Source organism: Sciurus carolinensis, unplaced genomic scaffold (genome assembly GCF_902686445.1).
Source record: "Sciurus carolinensis unplaced genomic scaffold, mSciCar1.2, whole genome shotgun sequence".
Taxonomy (NCBI): Eukaryota; Metazoa; Chordata; class Mammalia; order Rodentia; family Sciuridae; genus Sciurus; species Sciurus carolinensis.
In genome coordinates, this window is record NW_025920337.1 from 60,962 (window position 1) to 76,652 (window position 15,691).

The window sequence follows — 15,691 nt, forward strand, 5'->3', positions numbered from 1 at the left end:
TTGGTGTAATATATGGAAATGGTGAAAGTGGACATTTTTTCTTTTCACTTAGTCTTAGACAGAAAATACCATTTACTAACTTTAATTATGTTTTTTGTATAGGATAGTGATTGAATTTTACTTCTAGAGTTTTGAAAGATTTTTAAACTCATGAATGCTTTTTATTTTGTCAAATGTTTTTCTGATTTTGTTATATAATCTTTTGTTATGATTTTAGCCTGCTTATATTCAGGCTCATTAATTTATACTGAAATATCAAACTGGTCTTGAATGCCTTTAATAAATCATCCCATTGGGTTGTGTACTGTTAAATGAGTCAACTTCCCCTTACTGTAACAAAATACTTGAGATAATCAAATTTAAAGAGAAATGACTTGGTTTTGCCCACAGATTCTGAGGTCTCAGTCCATCCTCTGCTGCTCTCATTGCATTAGTGCCTAAAATGGAGCAGCACATCATGGTAAGACCATGTGATGTAGCCCATTAACTGCATGGCTCATAGTAAAGAGAGACAGACAGAAAGAGATCAAGGTCCTGCCATTCTCTGCAAAAGAATATCTTCAATGACATCAATCCTTCCACCTAGGTTCCACCTTTTAAATTTTCTACCATATTCTAATAGTACATAGCTATGGAAAATTCTTTTATAACTGGATGTTTCTGGAGCCATTCCATAGCATGTACAATTATTTTTACATATTTACATATTGGATTTCCTAAAATGTTAAATTCACCAAACTCTGCCAAGGTCATATGTACAAAACTGGGATTGTTTTGTTACTGCAATGAAGCCCAAGAAGATACAAATGCCCAGCACATTCCATGAAAAAAAAATCGGCTCCTCAGTGGTAGTGAAACTTTATCTGCCTCTTCCACAGACTTTTAGTGCTTAATTTAAGCAGTCTGAGTTCTAGTCACTATAGAATAAAGGGTGAAGGGGAGAAGAGAAGTAAAATGTAACCCCTGAGATGTGGCATGCATTTGTGCCAGTACTTTCCCTTAGTGAAGCCTTCATGTAATCTGCAATGTAAGCTCTTCTGTTTATTTCATAATCAAGTATTTAGATTTCTTATTAAAACTTAGAATAAAAGTAGAATAATAGATAAGATTTTATGTCACTATCTATGAAACAGAGTAAACTTAAGGAATTTTTTTTCCTTTTTCATTTTTGTCTTGTAGTTAGAGGTCAATTCAGCAGACTCTTATTAAGGCAAAATTTCAGGGAAACCAGATACTTAAGCAATAATGTAGACTGGAGATTGCATTTAGTCCCAATAGTAGCTGAGACCATATTCCTAGTTGCATGAGAAATCCATGGTCCATGGAAGCTTTGCATTCAATTTGGGGATTTTTCATTCTGTCTTCTTCAAAGCAAGCCAGCTTTAGAAAATAAATAAATACACTGCTAGCAAATTCCCAGAGTTCGACAACCAGAAGCCCTACTGAGAGAAGTTTTATCATTAGGAACTAGACCGCTTCGTGGAGCAGAAAACTTGCAGCAATGGAAGTGTGGGCTCCCTGTGGACACACTGGCATCTTGACCAGGTGGGAGAAGCCACACAGACGCTCTGGTAGGGAAACTGAAATGAGCCTGCAGAACTGTTTGGGAAGCAGAATACAGGCTGCATTGGTGAGGGAAGGACACAGTGTAGGTAACACTGTCCTCTTTGACAAGAAGAGAGACCATTATGGGTGGTATGGTGAGGAGTCAGTTCTGAAAGTGCTGGGACAGGGTCACAGACTGCTCAGTTCCTGTGCCTCCAACTCCAGAACAGAGTCTACTTCTTTGTTTGTCCCTGCTTACAACAAGAGACAACCTGTGTGTACTGCAGGGCTTGGAAATTTGCCACACTCCCTAGGTGCACAGAGTGAAGTCTTTGGTGCTAAGCATACACCCATCCTGTGAGTCCCACCTAGTGCTGGAGTTGAGCTTGTGAGATGAGCATTCCTTGGCTTAGATATGCACCCCACCCCCCGCATCACACACTGAAGTCTCTGGAGTTGAAATAGGCCCATATCACAGGGCCACATGTGACATTGCTAAGCTGATAAGAAGGCATTCCTGTGTCCTAGACACTTCCCAGGACATCATAGATTGAGGTCTGATGAGCTGGACATGGGCCTCTGTGGTGGTTTATGCCTAAACCAGTTCAGAAAGGTTCACTGTGGCTCAGACATTGACCACCCCACCACGTGTGCAGGCTCAGGGCCTCTGGAACCAGTGTCCACACACTTGGAAAGTCATGCATCCAAGCAAACCTCTCAACTAGGAGGAATTGACTCTTTTTTCTTTGTACTTTTCCTGTATCTATTCCACCATTATTTTCATTTTGCTCTTTTTTATTAATTTTTTTCTTTAATCTTATTTTCATTCTTTATTATGTACTAATAAAATTTCCATTCTTCTCAAGTCACATTTTCAGACTTTATTAATTTTATTTTTATTAATTTTTTACTTTTTCATTTATTATATGATATTTTACTGCCCACTTTTCCCATAGTCACTAGTGTTGTAGTTGTGGTTTTAAATCGATTGCTGTTCTAAATCTATAAGGGTGGTTTTCTTTGTGGGTATTACTGTCATAGAGCCCAGGTTTGTTCTCCATTAGCAGGCATTTCATTTCCTCCTGAGCAGTTAAGGAGACAGAGACGGATCTCATGTGAAAACTCACAACAGGCCTATGGGATGATGATATCAAGAAAAAGGGCATGGGGGAAGCCACAGTTTCCCTCTTGGGACACCAAAACCCACATGGCTCCTACTGGTCCTGGAACTCAGACCTAACCACAGGAACACTAGGGATCCACAGAGACCACACATGGCAGGAGAATACTAACAATTTTGAGAACTGTTTTATGTTCATTTTACCAAAAAGTGTATGAAACAGAGCAGCACAGTAATATAAATTTACCTGCATATAAAAAGAGAGTTGAATCTATATTTATGATAAAATGGGACAAGTTAAGTTCAACTATTCTCAGGGATGAAATTAATCATTGTGAACTAATTTTTTCAGGTGAAGTGGGTCTCACTGAGCTTGTTGCTTTTTTAAACCTCTCTACATATCCACCCTCCATTTTCCCTGTCTAGTCTCATTGAGTTTAAGAGTTGATTCTTAGGCTTTCACAACTTAGCTAGTACTGGTTGCAATAATAAACTTCCAAGTAATCTGGTGACAAAAATTGACTTATCATAAGCAAAAACTATCAGTAAACAGAAAAAAAGGTAGTGAACTAAAAAGGTTTTATAGGATAAACATTTATATGATAACTGCACTTGGAGAATTATCCTAAAGAGATTGAAAAGAAGATTTCAAATTAGGCATGCCAGTCAAATATAATTTACCCATTGATACACAGAACTAAAAGTGAATTTTCTAGAAAAGTCAGAAGAGGTTAACATGATTTACCTCCTCTAAATTCACTTATTTCTGCTTATCCCATTGACATAGATACATCTTGTTGGTATGGATTTCTTAGAAACTCAGTGAACACATTTTCTTCTCTCCAGCAAGCAGATGACTAGAACCCAAGAGCAAGCTCTATCTAAAAATAACTAAAATCTGCAAAAAAATTGTAAAATGAAGGGTAAACATTAGAAAGTTCATAGGAAATTTTCCCAGTTACTATGTCATGTTGGGCGGGTGTAGGAAATGTTCTTTGCCCTGTTCATTAAAGAGATAAATCTAGTTAGGAAATGAGATATTAGAAGAACTTCTGAATCACATCACTCTGCAAGGTGTAACTTTTTGACATTTTGTCTGGCCAATTTGAAACTCTCTGCAAATATCCATCTTAAAGGGGTTGGGAGATAGCTTAGTCGGTAGAGTGCTTGCCTTGTACACACAAAGCCCTGGGTTCAATCCCCAGCACCCCCCAAAAAAATGTCTATCTTAAGACTATTTCCCTCTCCCTGGACTAACTCTTGTAACAGTGGAAGATAACAACATGAATGTCCCTAAAATGTCTCCTCTTTTGAACTTTGTGCCTTCACTGGGCCTTTTCTTGTGCCTTTCCTTTAACGGTATCTAACTGTAAGTTTTGTGTTTTGAGAGCTAAATTTTCTACCTTGCTTCACTTAATGGTATAACTTTTGGATTGGCAATCATGGACTTAAGGATTACTTAGGATGATGGGGACAATCCACAGTACCCACAGAGGGATTTCTATGGAATCCTGACCTCCTGTCTCAACTTCTATGAATGACAGTTTTGGGACCTACCATTCTTAGAACTTACCCACTCCACACAAGTTTACAGCCATGAAGTCAAACTGACCTGGAGAAAAATTGGAATGGAAAGGTAATAAATTGTCTCAAGACCTCCAAACACCAAATATTTCATCAAGTAGAGAAGGCTATAGTACAGGTAGGAAACAGTGTCAAATGTCATGTGATTATGTATGAAGAGGATTTTTTTTCACTTAGGAAAGCTGTTTCCAGGATCCACTACTTTTATTTTTCAGATAATAGAATTTTCACAATTATCACACTGTAGGTGTAACAAACCAATATGGGTTGTAGGGAAAAGTCATGTCAGATGAAAATGATGGAATAAGAGGAAAATTGAGAACTGGATCATAATGGCTGTTAATATTAACATAAGCCAGGGACTCCTTCCTTAAATATTTAACATGCATTTCCCTCTCCCAGAGACTACTTTCCTGCCTCTCACTTGAATTAGGATTCAGCTTTTCACAGGTTTATGTTAAATTTTTCATTTCACTCTTGAAATTAATTCCATTATTGCCAGTTATACTACTCTAGATTTGTGCTGTTCAGTTCAGGGATTTATGGTGTTTTAGATTTTCAATATAGTAAATGAAATTTTAGTTATAATTCTTATTATTGTTATAAGTATCATTCTTGCACATATGTGTGAATTTTGTATAGTGGAAGAACTGAGATTCTTTGTGCTACTGTTTTCATGCCTTATTTTGAGATACATTTTAGATCCCATTGCAAACTTTCCAACCACCAGAGGAAACATTATATGGACAAGAAGCAAAAATCACTAAAACCTAATTTTTTACCCCTTCAAACATACGCTCGAGTTCCCACTTCAGAAAGGAAATACATCCCTCTGACTGCAGTGGAGCACAACCTCAGTGCTTTGGGAGTGTTTCCCAGCTCCCTGTGGCGGAACTTCTCAGAATGCACTATAGGAAGAGGCAGAGCACAGATCGAGCTGTGAGGTCCAGGGCTCAGAGCCAGGCTGTACACTGCTGTCATTCCAAGCCAAGAAGTGCCCACAAGAACCAGGCATGAACCTGTTAGAACTGCACTCTAATCCTCCTTCAATTCTGCCTTTTCCCAAAGCATGTTTTGCAACACAGTGAAAACTATTTCAGACTCACTGAAAAGAATAGAATATGAGATAGTGAGTTTTTTCGTCACATGAGAGATGGCTAAAAATTCTTAAGAGAAAATTTCAATGTTCTGATTTTTCCAGGTAAGTCTTTGAACACTGGGACTTCAGGAGATGGTAGAGAAATTATTGGGGAAGAGATGTATTCCATGAATTATATATATAACCAGATATGTTTTCAAGAAAGGAGCTGATCTAGGCAAAATCTAAATTTCCTTTGAAGTACTCACTTTAAGATTGAAAATTTTGATTTGGATGTTATAGTTCATATTTATGGGCTGCAATATGATATTCCAATACTTCCGATACATGCATACAATGATCAAGTCTGAGCTTTTGAATTTGATTAAAATTTATGTACATGGAGCAGTAAGCCTATTTTAGAAAAGCAAGTTTCTTGGGAATCACAGAATTTTAATTCCTTATTTTACAACTAGAAATAAAGACAAAGAGAACCAAAAAATCTCTAAGTTAGAAAACATTAGTTACAGTGTTATTTATAAAGGCTTTCTCTTATACAGTACCCTCCACATTTGCCTTTAATTCTTCTCAAGTGCACTTATTTCTTAGGTTTTTAACACATATCACACATAAGTCACTGGAAGAAGTAACAGAAAAGTAGATCCTTTCAGAAGAGGATTACTTGGGAGTTTAAAAAATCTAAGGCTTTATTTCCAGGAAAGGAAATAACCTAGAGAGCACAGCCAAGGAGTGTCTCGTTGGCAGTCAGTAGAGGTACAATGACTCTCTCTCTACTGCAGCCTGGTCAGCTTTTGCAGGCTCATGCAGTTCAGTCATGGTGACTGCAAAATTTCAAAGTCCAACCCTCAGAAATGTCAACTTGATGGGGTCCTCAGAGGAGTAAATGTCATACACTGCCTTGATATAATCTGTTTGGACTGCAAAAGCAATTCCCTAAACTTCACACACAGACCATCCTTGAAATCTAGGAAGTAGGAGGGTTCTGCATTTCTTACCTAGAAATGGCCTTAATTCCTCTCTAACTCAGAAGCTGGAGAAAGTCTGACATGTCTGATAGAAGCAAATGGCAATAATAAGCAAAGTATCATTTTCTGTAGGTAGCAATTGCTTTATTTTCTGAAGATCTATAGCTAAATATCTAATTTATTACAAAATGCATTATTTTTACTCAAATTCAATTAAAGTTATTTTGTATTGCCTACATAAAATATTTTCTACATATGCTTCTTTCTCAAACACTAAATGACCCATTTACATTGAAGGATAAATTTCTACATTGTGATGCTCAGCACTCCTCTGTTTCTACTTAATACAGCTATATTTATCTGTGCCATTTTTTGTAAATTAGTGGAAATACAGTCTGAGGGAGAGGATTTTGTGTATGGGTGCATATAAAAACAACCTGTGGGATAATAATGGTGAAAAATCTCCCCATATTCCTTGTGTTTCTCTAACTTACCATCTATCACCATTATCATTTCTTCATTATAATGATCCACCTACATGATTATAAATTTTCTTTCACTTTTTATCTCTCCTTTTTGCCATAAGCTTTTTTATTCTCTTGTTCAATGTATTTAATAATAAAATAGGAAACATTTTACTCTCTATGAAAATATTACTAAGTATTAAAATCAGGATTATTTCAAGATGATACAATGAGTACTCTTTCTCTGAGCTGCTTTACAAGTTGACAGGCTTATTCCAATAGTTTTATGCAGAAATTCAGAAACAATTCAGAATAAGTTTTATAAACTTTATTAGTAGATGTGTAAAGTCTCAAATTTTTTTCAATTCTCTGCTTTTTCAGCCTGTGTTATGATGCATATTGTGGCACCCTGGGATGGTCATTGAACCTAGCATGTGTTAGGAGAACATGTATCACATGACAGAACTGAGCACACATCCCTGGTCAAGAGAATGGCTCAGCATGAACCTGACATGTGTCCACCATCCTTTTCCCTGCAGCAGGTCCACAGCATGGTGGCCATGGCCAACCACACGGTGGGGATTGAGTCCTACCTCTTGGCATTCTCTGAAACCAAGGAGCTCCAGGTTGCAGAGGGCTTCCTGTTCTTGCTGATTTACCTGGTGGCACTGGTGGGGAACCTTCTCATCATCACCCTGGTCACCATGGACCAGTGTCTCCACACCCCCATGTACTTCTTCCTAAGGAACTTGTCCCTCCTTGATGTTTGCCTTGTCTCAGTCACTGTCCCAAACTTCATTCTGAACTCCTTGTGCCACAGAAGCACCATCTCTTTCCCAGGGTGTGTCTCAGAGGTCCTGTTGGTAATTCAATTTGCTGAAGCTGAGCTTTTCACCCTTACAGCCATGTCCTATGACCGCTATGTAGCCATCTGCTGCCCTCTGCACTATGATATCACCATGAACAGGGGGTCTAGGGGGTCTGTGTGCAGATGGTACCTCCTGGTGCCTTGGGGGTTTATTTTGGGTCTTATACTATGCAGGAACATTCTCTCTACCTTTCTGTGGCTCCAGAAATCTCCCACCATTTTTCTGTGAGGTCCCCTCTCTGCTGAAAATTTCTTGTTCAAAGTTGCATGTCACCATTGATGTGAGTGTGGTCACTGGAGTCATGTATGCACTTTTCTGCATTGTGTCTAATGGATTTTCATATGTATACATTTTTAAAACTGTCACAAGAATGCCATCATCACAAGGGAGGTCAAGAGCCTTCTCCACCTGCATCCCTCATCTCATGGTGGTGACCACGTTTTTTGTGACTGGTGTCACTGCCTGTTTGAAGCCAGTGCCTGAATCCCCACATCCTGTGGACTTTCTGGTGTCTATTCTCTATTCTGTGATGCCTCCATCTTTGAACCCTAAAATGTACAGTCTGAGGAACAAAGATGTCAAAGTTTCTCTGCGGAAGATTCTATGGAAACTACCTCATTATAAGTTTTAAGGGGGAAAACAATAGAACTATTCTCTAGGAAGGATCAATGATATCTTTTATGAATTGCTGTTTTATGGGTTTTTTATGATGTATGGGATCATTTGGATACAAGGAAAATAATTGAATATCTTGATTTGTACAGTTATGTATTTTATTTAGAAACATTACAATGAGGTATATAGGTTCATGATCATGAATCATTAATGATTATCTCAGAACCAACATGAACTTTCTTGAGCATGAACTTTCTTAGTGTATCCAGGTAATTTGGACATCCATGGCACTGTAGCAGGCTTCTAAATGACCTATGAAAGTTCTCCTTTGCCAGCTCCTCAGAAACTGTTAACATAATACTCTACTTGGCTGGTGGTCACAATTCAATTACATCAACATTCAAAAACTGAAGACTAAGATTTTCCTCAGAGAAGGACATGTCTGTGGGAGAATGGTCTTACTTTGCTGTCACTTAAGCTGGAAGCGGTCCTATGTTGCAGAATGAAGGGAAGTTCTAGGGGTGGAAGAAGTGGGGAGACACATTCTTTACTGGAGACTGCACAAAGAAATATGGCCCTCATTGCTCCCAAGATTCTAGTGCACAATGACCTGTGCTTGTAGAATATCTTAGTCTGACAGGCAACTCATATGGTTTATGACTACAAAAATGTAAAACAACCATAAACCTAAAATCAGAATTTCTGGCATATAAATATAAATATAAATGCTAAGTCTCAGTAAAAGGTGATGAAGATTGGAAACAAACACAATTCTTGCTCTCAAAATTTCCACAAAATAGCAAAAATTGTCATTTATCTCCATTTTCATGTTATATTCCATATTTTAATTGTTAACATACAATATGAATGTGTTTATTTTTATTTTGTTATTTTAACTCTATTATTATAAAAGTATTTATTTGAAATGTTATAGGAACATTGAATTAACTTGCATTTCTTCAATTTACCAATTCCTTAATTCCTGGTTTTGTTGTTCTTGTTGTTATTCTATTTGTCAAGATTAGTATTTTGGACTGCTGATTATTGTGCAGATGTATTTTATCATTGTTTATATCATTCTTTGTATATTTGAGAATAAAAATTACAATAGATTTTTACTATGTGGAAGGTTTAAAAATAACTGAAAATGTTTTATTTAAAAACTAAAATTATAAAGAGAGAGAAAGGCAATTTTACACAATACCTATGTCACCAAGCCTGGCAAAGCCCTGGGAGAGAAATCCTTCACATGGAAGGAAGGAGATGAGGTTAGCATTAAATTTGGCTAAAAACTGCCTTGTTTTTGAGTTCTAGTCAAGGTAATTAGACAAGAAAGATAAATTTCAATAAAAACCATTCACATTATTTAGGAAGAAAACAAACTATATTTACAGGTTTCCATATCTTGTCCAGGAATCACACATTACTAATGATTTTGCTTTCTGTCAGTTCAGTTACTTATAGACAAGGAGAGTCAGAATACATCAAATGGAAAACTTTAGAAATAAACAATGCATGAAGTTTAAATAAATGTTCTAACAGTACTTATAATAATTTTACTATTTCTAATACTATTTCATATTAACTTCTTACTGTTCCTAATTTAAAATTTAAAAATTATCCTAGGCATTTATGTATAGGAAAGCCATAACATACCAGGTTAAGTACTATATGTGATTTCTGGCATTCACTGGGTGAGTAATAACATATCCCTACCTTACCTGCTAGAACTAGTAGGGCAATTACTGTAAGTGAAAACACTATCAGAATTCCAAATATGTTTGAAGAAATTTATATTCTGATCCTTAAATTTATTTTTGTAGTGATAAGGGACTTCAAGCATTCAAAACAATCTTGAAAAAATTCTGAACTCTTACTTTAAAAGATACAACAAAGAGACAGGATATAAAACACTGGCATTCTTTTCATCTTTCTGTTTCCATTCCTAGTGCCCCCATTCTTTCCCACCTGCCTACTACTATTGCCCTTCTACACTCCTGGTTTACTCTCCACTTATTTACATATATTTAAATTCATGATTGATAGCTATACATAAAGATGGAATCCACTGGGGTGTATTTATACAAACACATAGTGGAATATTGTTAAATGCATTGTACATTTCATCTCTCCTCCCTCCCCTTCAACCTCTTTCTGTTGAGCCTCCCTATACCTTCATGTTATCTATCTAACCCTTCATTTTTTCCCCTCACTTTATCTGCATTTCAGCACATGAAAAAAAAAAAATTTCAACCCTTGAGTTTCTGAGTCTGGCATATCTCATTTAGCATGATGTCCTCAACTCCATCATTTGACTGGCAAGTGCCAAAACTTCATTCTTTTTTATGACTGAGCGAATCTCCATTAAGCATATATACCACAGTTTCGTAACCCATTCATTTATTGATTGGCACCTGGACTGGTTCCATATTGGTGTGGTTTAGATATTAGGTGTTGACAAAAGGTCATATGTGAGACAAAGCAAGAAAGCTCAGGGTGAAGTGATTGGGTTATGAGAGTGTTAATCTAATCAGTGCATTAATGCACTTGAATGGATTAACTGGGTGGTAACTACAACCAGGAAGGATATGGTGGCAGAAGGTGGGTCACTGAGGACATGCCTTTGGGGTATGTATTTTGTCCCTGGAAAGCACAGCTCTCTCTGCTTTCTGGTGCCATGTCCTAAGGTGCTTTCCTCCTCCACAAACTTCCACATGACATGCTGCCTCACTTCCAGCCCAGAACTATGAAGATGGTCTTCCATGACTGAAACCTCTGAACCTCTCAGCCAAATAAACTTTCCTCCTTTATGGTTTACATATACGATGTCTCCAAAAAGTTTATTTGTGTGGCAATGCAAAAAGTTTTAGAGGTGAAATGATTCTATTATGAGAGCCTTAACCATCTTGGAGGTAGCTGGGCAGATAGGATGTGGTGGGTCATTGGGGATGTGCCTTTGGGGTATAAATTTTACTGTGGTGTGGGAAATCTCCCTCTCTTCTTTCTCATGCCATGTGCCCAGCTGCTTTCCTCTGTCACTCACTTCTGCCATCATGTTCTGCCTCACCTTAGGCCCCAAGGAATGGAGTTGGCTATCTGTGACTGAGATCTCTGAAATTGTGAGCTCCCAAATGAACACTTCCTCCTTAAAACTGTTCTTGTCTACCAGACTCAGTGATGCACATCTTTAATCCCAGCAGTTTGGGAGTCTGAGGCAGGAGAACCAACCATAAGTTCAAAGTCAACCCTAAACTGCTTAGTGAGACTGTTTCACCAAAATTAAAAATTAAATAAAAGGGCTAGGAATGTGGCCCACTGGCTTAACTCCCCTGGGTTCAATCCCCCATACACAAAAACATTATTCTTGTCAGGTCTGTTGGTCACAGCAGTGAAGAAACTGACTAAAGCAAATTTGGTTATAGTGGCAAAAATGTTGACTGAAAGAAATCTTGGGTATTATGAGTCACACTGCTGTGAACATTGATGTCACTGGATCATCACAATGTGCTGATTTTTGTTCTTCTGGATGAATACCTAGAAGTGGGGTAGATATTTCACATGGTGGTTCCATGCCTACTTTTGAGGAATCTCCATACCGCTTTGCAGAGTTGTTATAATAACTTGTGGTGCCACCAACAATGTGTGAGCGAACTTTATCCCCAAATTCTGTCATTTATTTTTATTTGTACTTATGATTATTAAAATACTGAGATAAAATGTCAGTGCAATTTTGGTTTTCCTGAGTGCTAGGGATGCCAATTTTTTAAAATATATTTGTTAGCCATTGTGTTTTATTTTTTTTTTTGAGAGATGTCTGTTTAGATCTTTTGCCTATTAGTTGATTGGGTTTCTTGATTTGGGGTGTTAAGTTATTTGAGTTCTTTATATATTCTGCATATTAATCCCCTAAGTAGTAGTTTGCAAACATTTTTTCACAATCTCTAGGTTCCCTTTTCATGCTCTTTATCATTTTTTTAAATTTAATGCTGTCCCACTTGCTGATTCTTCGGTGATTCTTGCAGTTTTCAGGTCTTGTTAAGGAATAAAGTGCCTGCATCAGTATGTTGGAATACTGACCCTATGTTTTCTTTTAGCAGCTGCAAAATTTTCTGGTCTCCTAATTCTTTGATCCACTTTGATTTGACTTTTGTGAAGAGTGAGAGACATGGATCTACTTTCATTCTTCTGTGTGTGGACATACAGTTTTCCCAGCACCAATCGTTAAAATAGCCATCTTTTCTCCATCATAAATTTTTGACACCTTTTGGAATTATCAGATGACATTAGATATGTGCTTGTCTCTGGGCATTATCTTCTATTGTTTCATTGATTAGCATGTCTATTTTGATGCCCATACCATGTTGTTTCTGTTATTATAGTTCTATTATAATTTGAGATCAGGTAATGTGATGCCTCCATCATTCTTGCCCAAGATTGTTTTAGCTCTTCTGGGTCTTTTATTTTTTCAAATGAATGTTTTTCCTAGTTCTTTGAAGAATATATCTGATTTCTGATGGAAATTGCATTAAATGTATGCAACTCTTTTGGTTATATGAAAATTTTGACAATATTCATTCTTCCTATCCAGGAACATGGGAAGTCTTTGCATTTCTAAGATCTTGAAAGAGATATAGAGGGGCTAAGGAATCAGGGCAAAATGTGAGGGAGAAGGTTGTGGGCAAGAACAGAACAAAGAAGCAAGAAGAGTGTCTTCTAACAAAGTCAATTTCCTGGCTGACAAAAGCACTCATGGACACAAGCAGGGGACCCAACAGGTAGACATTTTTGTATCTGTACTCTTCAGTGGGAGACCCAATAGGAAAACTAAAACACATGGACACAGGAGACACTAAAATTAGTGAGCAGAGAGTGCAAAATTTCTTTCTTAATGTTCTGTGGTTTTCAACATAAAGTCCTTCTCTTACTTTGCTAGATTAATCCCAATGATTTTTTGGTATCTAGTGTATGTAAAAGGTAGCGTTTTCATGATATTTTTCTTGTCAATACTGCTATGGAGTATAGGAAAACTATTGCTCTTGAATCCTGCTAATTTCATGAATATATCTACAATCCCTGGAAATGTCCTTCTGGAATACTTTGGGTCTTCCAGAACTAGGATCATGTGTTCAGCATACAGTGTGACTTCTTCTTTTCCTAGTCATATGCATTACTTTTGTTTTTTTCATCATTGTTTGGTTCAAGTATCAGGGACTATTTTGAAGAGGTAGAGTGAGAGAGGATATTCTTCTCTTTTTCCTGATTTTAGAAGAAACATCTTCAGTTTTTCTCTGTTCAGCAGGACATTGGCTTTGCTTTTATTTTATTTTTTTAAAATTTTTTTTAATTGTATACAAATGGGATACATGTTGTTTCTCTATTTGTACATAGAGTCAAGGCATACCATTTGTGTAATCATACGTTTACATAGGGCAATGATGTTTATTTTTTTTCCCTTCCTCCCCCCCCCCTCCCACCCCTCTTTTCCCTCTATACAGTCCTTCTTTCCTTCATTCTTACCGCTCTCCTTATCCCTAACCCGAAACCTAACCCTAAACCTAATGCTAACCCCTCCCACCCCCCATTATATGTCCTCATCCACTTATCAGCGAGATCATTCGTCCTTTAGTTTTTTGAGATTGGCTTATCTCACTTAGCATGATATTCTCCAATTTCGTCCATTTGCCTACAAATGCCATAATTTTATCATTCTTCATTGCGGAGTAATATTCCATTGTATATATATGCCACAGTTTCTTTATCCATTCATCAACTGAAGGGCATCTAGGTTGGTTCCACAATCTGGCGATGGTGAATTGAGCAGCAATGAACATTGATGTGGCTGTATCTCTGTAGTATGCTGATTTTAAGTCCTTTGGGTATAGGCCAAGGAATGGGATAGCTGGGTCAAATGGTGTTTCCATTCCAAGCTTTCTGAGGAATCTCCACACTGCTTTCCAGAGTGGCTGCACTAATTTGCAACCACACCAGCAATGTATGAGTGTTCCTTTTTCACCACATCCTCGCCAACACCTATTGTTGCTTGTATTCTTGATAATCGCCATTCTAATTGGGGTGAGATGAAATCTTAGGGTGGTTTTGATTTGCATTTCCCTTATTACTAGGGATGTTGAACATTTCTTCATATATCTGTTGATTACTTGTACATCTTCTTCTGTGAAGTGTCTGTTCATTTCCTTAGACCATTTGTTGATTGGATTATTTGTATTCTTCGTGTAGAGTTTTTTGAATTCTTTATAGATTCTGGAAATTAGCGCTCTATCTGAAGTATGGTTGGCAAAGATATTCTCCCACTCTGTAGGCTCTCTCTTCACATTTCTGATAGTTTCCTTTGCTGACAGAAAGCTTTTTAGTTTGAATCTATCCCAGTTGTTGATTCTTGCTTTTATTTCTTGTGCTATGGGAGTCCTGTTAAGGAAGTCTGATCCTAAACCAACAAGGTGAAGATTTGGACCTACTTTTTCTTCTATAAGATGCAGGGTCTCTGGTCTGATTCTGAGGTCCTTGATCCATTTTGAGTTGAGTTTTGTGTAGGGTGAGAGATAGGGGTTTAATTTCATTCTATTGCATATGGCTTTCCAGTTTTCCCAGCACCATTTGTTGAAGAGGCTATCTTTCCTCCATTGCATATTGTTGGAACCTTTGTCTAGTATGAGAAAATTGTATTTATTTGGGTTTGTGTCCATGTCCTCTATTCTGTACCATTGATCTACCTGTCTATTTTGGTACCAATACCATGCCGTTTTTGTTACTATTGCTTTGTAGTAAAGTTGAAGATCTGGTATTGCAATACCCCCTGCTTCGCTCTTGCTACTGAGGATTGCTTTAGCTATTCTAGGTTTTTTATTATTCCAGATGAATTTCATAATTGCTTGCTCTATTTCTGCAAGGTACATCTTTGGGATTTTAATTGGAATTGCATTGAATCTGTAGAGCACTTTAGGTAGTATAGCCATTTTGACAATATTAATTCTGCCTATCCAGGAACATGGGAGATCTTTCCATCTTCTAAGGTTTTCTTGAATTTCTTTCTTTAGTGTTCTGTAGTTCTCATTGTAGAGGTCTTTCACCTCTTTTGTGAGATTGATTCCCAAGTATTTTATTTTTTTTGAGGCTATTGTGAATGGGGTAGTTTTCCTAATTTCTCTTTCTGAAGATTCATCACTTATGTATAAAAATGCATTGGATTTATGAGCATTGATCTTGTAACCTGCTACTTTACTGAATTCACTTATGAGTTCTAAAAGTTTTCTGGTGGAATTTCCAGGTTCCTCTAAATATATAATCATGTCATCAGTGAACAGGGATAGTTTGAGTTCTTCTTTTCCTATTCGTATCCCTTTAATTTCTTTGGTTTGTCTGATTGCTCTGGCTAGAGTCTCAAGGACGATTTTATTGTATTAAGCCCTTAT

General features: G+C 37.2%; 1 protein-coding gene across 1 annotated transcript; it reads left to right on the forward strand.

Moving 5' to 3' along the window:
- Positions 1-7,268: 7,268 nt before the first annotated feature.
- LOC124975616 (olfactory receptor 14K1-like) lies at positions 7,269-8,277 on the forward strand. The gene is made up of 2 exons (XM_047538237.1): positions 7,269-7,781; positions 7,909-8,277. Exons 1-2 carry the CDS (start codon positions 7,269-7,271, stop codon positions 8,275-8,277), a joined length of 882 nt encoding a protein of 293 aa, XP_047394193.1.
- The last annotated feature ends 7,414 nt before the right edge of the window (positions 8,278-15,691 follow it).